General features: G+C 62.5%; 2 protein-coding genes across 3 annotated transcripts in view; both read right to left on the bottom strand.

The window, feature by feature from the left end:
* Positions 1-8,610, bottom strand: part of LOC113203733 (probable glucosamine 6-phosphate N-acetyltransferase) — a 21,378-nt gene that overhangs the window by 10,732 nt on the left and 2,036 nt on the right. The window lies entirely within an intron of this gene.
* On the bottom strand, positions 7-7,823 carry LOC113203760 (chorion peroxidase). The gene is made up of 14 exons (XM_052272057.1): positions 7,801-7,823; positions 7,580-7,732; positions 5,918-5,994; positions 4,198-4,288; positions 2,903-3,094; positions 2,631-2,827; positions 2,272-2,445; positions 1,580-2,179; positions 1,359-1,486; positions 1,164-1,273; positions 938-1,030; positions 654-823; positions 462-570; positions 7-357 (listed from the first exon to the last, which is right to left on the bottom strand). The coding sequence occupies exons 1-14, from the start codon at positions 7,821-7,823 to the stop codon at positions 234-236; spliced, it is 2,241 nt and encodes a 746-aa protein (XP_052128017.1). The 3' UTR covers positions 7-233.

The raw sequence follows: 8,610 nt of genomic DNA, 5'->3' as shown, positions 1-8,610 counted from the left end.
CAATAATAAAAATAATAGAAACAGCCGGTGCGGCACAACAAACGGGCCGGTGCGGCAGCTACTCCAGTGCAGAAGGCCTGCCTGCCGTGTGCTTCCGGCTCGGGGCGGCCGGGGCCGGGGCAGCCCGGCACTCTCTCTGACAGTCGGTAACGTCACTATCCGTCTTGAGCAAGTTTGTTTTTTCCTCTCCCTCGGGCCGGAGAGCCACTCGGCTCGCCACTCGGCTCGGCGCTCTACAAGTGCACGTTACTCACGAAGGGCACGCTGTTGGGCGCGGCGGCCTGGCCGCTGAAGTCGGCCCACTTGCTGTAGTCCAGGCTGGGCAGAATGCCGCTCTTGCACGGCACGCGGGGGTTGCTACGGGCAAAGGAGGGTCAGTATACGCGAAACAACGGAAAACAACGAGCAATCACAAGCGATAAAACGTTCGACGGCGGACGTCGTCGCGTCGTACTACTCACATCTCGTGGTCCGGCAGGACCAGAGGGTAGACCTGGATGGTGTCGATCAGATCCGTGTTGTCGCAGATGACGCGGGACAGCTTGGTCTTGCGGATCTCGACCAGTTGCTCTGTGGAAGGGAAGGGGAGGTTAGTCTGGTTTATGTTTGCTCCGCCATCCACTCTCTGCGGCTCTGCTGTAGCGAGTGCTCACCCGGAGTGAAGGAGGACGGCTGGTTGGGCAGCTCGTACCAGAAGCGGTCTCCGCGCCTGGAGTAACTGAACTGGGTGGCGATGATGCAGGCGAAGGTGGGGCCGACCATGCTGCCGGGCAGCGGGCGCTCGGAGACTCCGCCGGACCAGAGGTCCACGTCGGACGGGTGGCTGGAAGAGATCAGGACCGCCGCCGTTAGCACAAACGTGCACTACTACTACTTCGAGCGGATGTCGTCGCCCGGGGATGCACGCTCTCATCCCCGTTCGTTTCCCGGTACTCACGCGTAGATGGAGGCGTATCGCTTGACGGTGGAGTTGGGCATGGACCCGAGCAGCTCGTCAAACGAGTCGGCCGGGGGCAGGCCGCAGAACTTCCTGCAAGCGGAGAGGTTGCGTGTGCGATTAGCATACAGTCACTGGGAGGGGCGGCGGTCCGGCCGCGCTGGGCACTGGGCACCGCGGGGCGCCGGGTCGAACCGCGGCGGCTGGGAGGGGAAGCCTTCCGTACCTGAACTCCATGTAGCCGGGGATACCGAACTCACGACCGCGCTGCATGTTGAAGGAGGCGAGGTCCATGCCGAACCGCTGGCCGGGCTTCTTGAAGAGGTGGTTGGTGACCTGCGAGAACAAGAGCGATGTAGTCGGACGTTTATGTGTGTTGTCGAGAAGCGCACGAGGCTGTGGTGGCTCCCGCTGTACTCACCTCCTGCGTGACAGAGTCGTCCATGGCCTGGGCCACCTGGTTCATCAGCCCCATGAAGTACTCGTCGAGGACTCCGGCGCGGTACAGGTCGTACGGCTGACGGATCAGGTCGGACAGACGGCGCGAGGCTGTGGACGAACGGGCGGATGGGTGTTAGGAAAGAACTGGACACTAATGGATCCCAGGGCACAAGTGTACGAGTGAAGGTGGGGGGGACCTACCGATGAACTTGTGAGCCTTGCTCCACCTCTCGATAGCCGTGGGCAAGAGCGAGTGTCCGAAACGGAAAGCGGCGGACGCGAAGGCGTCGATCACGTTGGGGTTGACGTTCTGGTCGTAGCCGTCCCAGTAGCCGTCCTTCTGCGTGAGCAGACCGAACTTCTCCATGACCTCCTTGCCGAGGATGATGGGCAGGAACTCGTTGTAGGTGATGTGCTGGATCTGCGCGATGACGATACGGCGGGCCTCCTGGTAGAGGGTCTCGTCGTCCCAGTGGGGGTTGACGGCGGCCAGGCCGCGGGCGACAGTGTTGTGCTGGCGGGCCATGAGCGTGTGCATGCAGGTCAGCACCAGCTGCTCGTTGACTCGGATCTCGCCGGCTTCGAAGCAGTACATGGAGCGGTTGGGACGGGTGCAGCCCTCGTCGGGGATGTCGAGCTTGAGCGGCAACAGGTCCTTCAGGCCGTACTCGTTGAACACGGGGTTCATGCGCAGCAGGCCGTTGTAGCCGGTACGCAGGTGGCGGGCGAACTTCTCGGTGACACCGTACACGGTGTTGCCGTCGATGACTCCGGTCAGGGTGTTGAAGGGCACACGCGATCCTGCGCAAAGAGAAACGCTGTTTTGTTAAGATACAACGCAGAAGAAACGAGTCCGGTAAAGATAAAAACTGCAAAACCAGAACGAGTCTCACCGAGTCTGCAGCCCGGTCGCACGGCGGGGAAGGCGCGCACGAAGTCCATGCAGCGCACGTTGGTCAGGCGGTAGAAGTAGTCGTCCTCGGGGATGGGGATCTCCATGCAGTAGGGGTTCTTGAGGTGCGGCGGCCTGTTGCAGCACTCCTCGGGCTCGTTCTTGTTGAGGGGGTCTGCGGACAGAGGAGGCGGCGTTAGTAAACGGTCCTCGCGCTAGCCTGGATAGGAGGAGGAGGCCGGACCGTGCGGCGCGGAGCGCCCGTCGAGTCGAGGGTAGGCAGCACCGCACGACCGCCGCGCCATCCGCGGTGGCCTACCCGGGCGGGCGGGCCGCCCTCGCTGCTGCATGACCACTCACCCAGCGGCGTGCCCGTCAGCGTGTAGTCGTGGTCCATGAACTGGCCCCAGGCGACCACCATCACGGTGCCGGCGTGGTCATGGAAGCCCTCGTCGGGGTGCATGGTGCGGGACACCACACGGGACAGGGGCAGCTGCTGGTTGACCACGGACACACGGGGCGCCGTCATGCCGTCGGCGAACAGGGGTCCGATCAACCTGGTGGCGGGAGCGCACGTTAGATGAGGCCTTCTAGTGACAAACACTCGCTCTCTCGATCATCTGAGCACGTACCTGGTGAAGGGGGTGTTGGTGGCGCCCCAGGTCGGGTGCTGCAGGTTGGTGCACAGCCCATCGTAGCGACGGTACTTGCCCGGCCTGCACTCCACGTTGGCCAGGTAGGGCGGGCACACCTCACGGATCAGCGTCTTGGACGTGTCGATCAGGGGCAGGCCCTTCTCGATGTCCTCGTACGTCAGGCCGTACCTGCGGAGCACAATCCATGCATTCACGTTCGTTTATTGCGGTTCACTCTCCGAGACCCCGGCGTGCCGTGCGCGGCAAGGGCGCCACGTCACATTGCGGTTCGCGTCCGAACGCACTTCGGCGGCGGCGTCCTTCGCGTCGCGTCCTTGGTCCCGTCGGCCCCGCATATTGCGGTCGCCCGCTGCGGGTGTCGGAAGAGAAGGGTCGCCCGCCGCGCCGCGCCCGATCCCGATCACCGGGGCCGATAAAGCCCGACCGACCCGAGCCGACGCGAAGGCGACCGACCGACCTGCCTCGATGATGGAAATATAATAATAACGCAACGGCAAGCAGCAGCAGCAGCAGCGGCGGCGGGCAGGCGGGCAGCGTCCGGCCGATAGAGGGACTATGATGGAACAGGTCGCCTGATTAAAACCAGCTGCCGGAGCCGGGGCGACGGGACAGGCCGAGAGTTACGTCCGCTCGCGCAATAAACAAACACCTCCTTAGCGGCAGGCGTGTAATCACACATCCGTCCGACTTATTTAATCAACGAGCCGCGGCCGCCGCCGCCGGACCCATTTAGCTGCAGCCACTTTATCGCATCAGTCGCGCTGGTGATACGCATTCCCCGACACACAACTTATTACGGTCTTATGGTATGTTACCCCCGATTCCGATTGAGGTTGCTGGCTAGTCTCCGCGCGATAACAACAAACCGGTCGCGGCCGACTTATTGGCATCGCGAGCAGAGAGACGACCTGTCTGCGAATAACGCGGCTGTCCGAGAGAGGGATAGCCGTACGCACATCATCTCACTCCACTGCCACCGACATTCCCAGCTCGTCCAGAAGGAGACGAGACAAGATGAGGTCTTCCCTGCTCTGATAAAGTGGAGCAATCAGCTGTTGTGACGCGCAGCGGCAGCGACTAGCAGCTGTTGGACTGCTGAAGCCCGCGGAGCTGGACGGCCTACTTGCTAACGACTGGTATCCCTTGGCGCCGTCGCCCGGCCCCCCTGTTTCGACACGGGGGACGTCTCTACCTACGGCCAATGTCGGGCCCGGCCGGGGCCGGCCCGGCCAGGCCCGAATCTCACTCGCCCGAACTGGTGCAATACTCACGCTTTGGCCAGCTGGATGGAGATGTCGAGCAGCAGCTCGCCGACGCTGGCGACATCTGGGGGCATCCATTGGCCCTGGGGCTGGGCCACCTCTGTGAGGAACACACAAACACGTTAGGTAATGCAAAGGTCTTCGTTTGAAATAAACTTTACATCTAATTAAAAGTATTCGCAGTGCGGGCTTTTGAGCCTGTCGCGTCGGCGCTACGGTGGGCTGCTCGTTACGCACTGCGCTCTTTTTTTAGGGGGGGGGGGGAGAACGTTTTCGTGGAAGAGAGGAAAACAAAAAGATGGCGCGCGCGGAGAAGAAAAGGAAAGTGGTGGTGAATGTTGTCTGCTGCTTGTGGATGCGGTGAGACAGACACCCCCTCCCCCCCCCCTCCTCTCTACTCGACCCTGCCCTCCGCCCCGCCACCCCAAAGTGTGTGGCCGAGGTGAGGCGGGGGCGGGGGGATGCCGAGATCGGCGAGATCGACCGGACCGTCTACAACACCCCGTCGTCTTACCCTAACCTCAGGGGACCTTGACCGAGTTGCGGCAGATATTCCTGTTCCACGTGCGCGGTGCGCTCGCCAGGCCGCTCGCATTACCCCCCCCCACCCCCTCGGCCGGACAGGGCCGCTCCACTGTTCAGGTCACTGCCTCAGGTCGTTTTCCTTGCTCCTCAGTCGTTGGCGTCGTTATGCGGCGCGGGGGCCGCGCGGGGGCCGGGCCGGCCATACAGTGCGCGAGCGCGCGGGAGCGAAATGAGCGACGATTAGAGAGCGAGAATGGGGCTCACTCGCAGCAGGTCGACGGGTAGTGCGTATTGAGAAAAGAGGTTTGACGTCCTCTAGGCCGCCGGCCCGCCGGCCCGCCGGCCCGGACAGCAGCAGGTGAGCAGCAGGGCAGGCCGTCAAGGCCCGGTCCAGCTCGCCCGCGCACCGGGACACCGCCCGCCGCCCGCCCGCCCGCAACCCTCACCCCGCGGCGCGGCGGGTGGGCGTGGGGACCTCGAACAGGTCGTGAGAGTCGTCCTGGAGTTTACGTGGCTCTAGACGAGCGAGAGCGCAGCGCAACAAATACTAATGCGAGGTTCGAATCCTCCGCTATTTTTTTCTCGACGACATCAACGGCAGTTTGCAAACCTCCGCGCTCGTTTTCCGAATCAGCTGGACCTGCTTCAGACCTGAATGTGAACCTGAACCTGGCCCGCCGTGGCCTCTGGCCTCTGCTCCGCGCTCTGCCTCGAGTGGCCCTTCTCCGGGCCGGGGGACGGCACGCACGGCAGGGCAGGGCAGGGCACGAGGACCTCTCGCCAAGGTGGTCCGGCCCGGCCAGTCACCACCTGCAGGGGGGCGGGACCCGGGTCCGGGAGACAGGAGGTGGGGAAACGAATAAACGAATTGCAGGGGCCGTACCGGGTGGGTCGGTCCCGACTGGCAGTAAAACGGTACGATATCGGGCGGGACGTGTCTGCTGCCTCTGGGCGTGGCGGGTGACTGCCGCTCACAACCATATAAAAAAAGGAGCAAACCGAAAAGCGACGAATTAACCTGCCAGCGCGACAACGACTTTGTTTGCCAACCGAGTGACAAATTATGATGGCGATTAATTACATCTGATGTTCTTTTCTCATGTGTGTTTTTGTGTCCGCCCCGCCTGCGGGCGCGATGTGTCATGACGGGGGCCGATCTCGCCTCGCCCCTTGTCCGGTCCGGGCCGGTTTGGTTTGTACTCACGGATGCGCTTCCTGGCGTTGATGTACGCCTGGTTGACGGCGTCGTAGGTGATGCAGGTGTTGGGTCCCCGGTAGCCGCTGCAACAGACACAAACCGTAACGATAAGAATGTTGGCAAAGCGGAGGATAACGAAGCGTCAAAACAGCAATATGTACCGCGTGCTCGTTAAACCCGAGCCGCGCTGATCTAGACGCCCCCCCCCCCCACCTCTCCCTCTTTCCCTCCGACCTGGAGCGCGTCTGCAAACTTTTACGACGCGACGCGGCTTTCGTATAAAATATAATGGAAAGAGCTCTCGTCGTGGCCGGCGGTGGTGGAGCCGCGCGGCCGGCCGATGGCTTTCTCGCCCCGCCCCGCTGCTGTCGCAACCGCAAACACTCTCCTCTCCTCATTGCAAAGCCCGGGTAAAGCACCTTGTTGCACAGCACACAGTTTTGCTCCTTTTTTCACCCGGCTGCAAGCCCTGCTGCAGCAGTGGGTGCGGGTGCCGCGGAGACGGCGGCGGAGAGCAGCCATACCGCCCCGCCCGTCCCTCTCTCTGCGCGCTGCTGGCGCGGCTCCCGGAGGGGGCCAGGGGGGGACCGCCGCCGCACCGCCGCACTGTTGCTTTCTTTATTGGACTGGTCATGGCCTTGCGTCGCTTCGCGTCGCGTCGCCGCCGTTACTCTGCGGGGTATTACGTTTGTCGCCGCCGCGTGCGTGTCCGGCCGGTGTGACTGAACCGCGCGCCGGCCATGTGTGCCGCGAGCGGGCGAGCGAGTGGGAGGGGCCGCCAAGTTAGCCTCTTGTGCCGCTTTATGGAATTGTGCTGCCGGTTGCCTCTGCTCCTACTGCTCCTACTGCTGCTGCTGCTGTTCCTGCTGCTGCTGCTGCTCCTGCTGTTGCTCCTGCTGCTACCCCTGCTGCTGCTGCCCCTGCTCCTGCTGTTCACGCTCCTGCTGCTACTGCTCCTGTTCCTGCTGCTCCTGCCACTGCTGCTGCTCCTGCTGTTGCTGCTGCTCCTGCTGTTGCTCCTGCTGCTACCCCTGCTCCTGCTGCTCCTGCTCCTGCTGTTCATGCTCCTGCTGCTACTGCTCCTGTTCCTGCTGCTCCTGCCACTGCTGCTGCTCCTGCTGTTGCTGCTGCTCCTTCTGTTGCTCCTGCTGTTGCTGCTGCTCCTACTGCTGCTCCTGCTGCTTCCCCTGCTGCTGCCCCTGCCGCCGCCGCCTCCACCACTGCTGTAATATCGGCCGATGACATCGCAAGTCCTCTGACGGCTCATGTCGGAGACTGATGGACAAGAAGGGAAGACGCGGGCGGCGCATGGCGTCACGGCGTCACGGGCGCGCGCGCGCGGAGCCGCCTCGTGGAGGAGCGGGCGGCCGTGGGGGAGGCGCCGCCGCGATGGCTATCGCCCGGCCGGACAAAACACCGATCACGTTCGCTAACAAACTACTGTAACGCCGACGCGGCCGCACGGTGGTGGTGGTGTGGCGCAAGTGAGCCGTATTGCGCGATATGTACTGTAAGCGCCCCGCGTGACGCCGCCGCGCGCGGTTCAATAATCTCGAAGAGATTTTCTTCCTATTTTACACGTTTTCGCCGCAACGGAATGAATCACTCGCGGTGCCGGTTGAGCCGCGGCGCGGGTTTTACGACGTCGTCGTATCGTGGAGTACTTACAGGGTGCCCCGCAGGGTGTTGACGTTGTGGTCGAACAGCGAGGAGCGGCCGGGCCCGTCCAGCAGCAGGGCGCACTCGTTCTCGTTGTGCACCTCGATGGGCGAGAACTGGATGGCGAGCGCCAGGTGCAGCGCGGCCACGAGGGCCAGCAGCGGCCTGCAGACAGAAAGAAAAAAACACACGGATTAGCCATCAGCCGGTCATTTTACTCTCGCACTCACTTGACTTGCCACTTTCCATTCATTCCGTCCAACTCGCTCCTTCATTCATGAGTCAGTCACTCCCTTTTCTGGAGCGGGCGGCGCCGGCCCGGGCCGGGCGGCCTTGGGCGGCGGCGGAATCCGCGCGTATCCGCGGCCGCCTTGATCTGGCCGGGGCTTTGATAAAGCATTCCGGTAAAGCTGAAATGCAGAAGAATGCAGGGAACAAGAAAACGGAAGTCCCATGTAAAAGCATTGTGATTTCCGTTTTCTTCTTCCTCTCATTCTTCTGCATTTTAGTTTTACCGGAATGCTTTATTGCGCTCATAGCGGGGAATACACAACACACACGTGCATTTGGTGTGGCGTGGCCAGGCGTGGCGGGGCGCGCGCGCCGAGAATGGCCAGCAGCCCCCCGCGCCACCAGCAGTGACCTTGCGGCCACGCCCTGCCTGCACCTCGCCGTCGTGCCGCGCGCGGGTCGCTCTCTACTCCCTCCCCCCGGAGGTGTGCGCGGGGGAGTGAGTGAGTGAGCGAGTGAGTGCGCTCACTCTGAGCCGTGTGCTGAATCGCGAATAGCAAGAGAGGCGCGGCGCGGCGGGCCCCGCAGGTGACGCACACGCCACGGCGTGGCCCTGTCGTCGTCGCCGCTCAAAAAGCGCACGTGAGTGCACGCCCATCTCTTCACGCCTCCGTGCATAGTGCATTGAGTGTCCGCTTTAAAATGTTGTAATTTTTTTCATTTGGAAACGAAAAAGGAACACAAAAAAAACCCAGCAGGAATCAAGTTTGGACTGGTGGTACTCAGAACAGTCTAAATGCTTGCTTTAA

This window comes from Frankliniella occidentalis, unplaced genomic scaffold (assembly GCF_000697945.3).
Source record: "Frankliniella occidentalis isolate FOCC.00 unplaced genomic scaffold, Focc_3.1 Scaffold184, whole genome shotgun sequence".
NCBI lineage: Eukaryota > Metazoa > Arthropoda > Insecta > Thysanoptera > Thripidae > Frankliniella > Frankliniella occidentalis.
Note: the sequence above shows the minus strand (reverse complement) of the source record. Positions and strands in the feature narration are given on the sequence as shown.

Bases quoted from the DNA above. Each gene is read 5' to 3' on its own strand.
- LOC113203760 (XM_052272057.1), bottom strand. From the start codon at position 7,823: ATGAATGGAAAGTGGCAAGTCAA. The intron at 7,733-7,800 runs GTGAGTGCGAGA...TGTCTGCAGGCC, and splicing joins AATGGAAAGTGGCAAGTCAA to GCTGCTGGCCCTCGTGGCCG. The intron at 1,487-1,579 runs GTAGGTCCCCCC...GTTCGTCCACAG, and splicing joins CAAGGCTCACAAGTTCATCG to CCTCGCGCCGTCTGTCCGAC.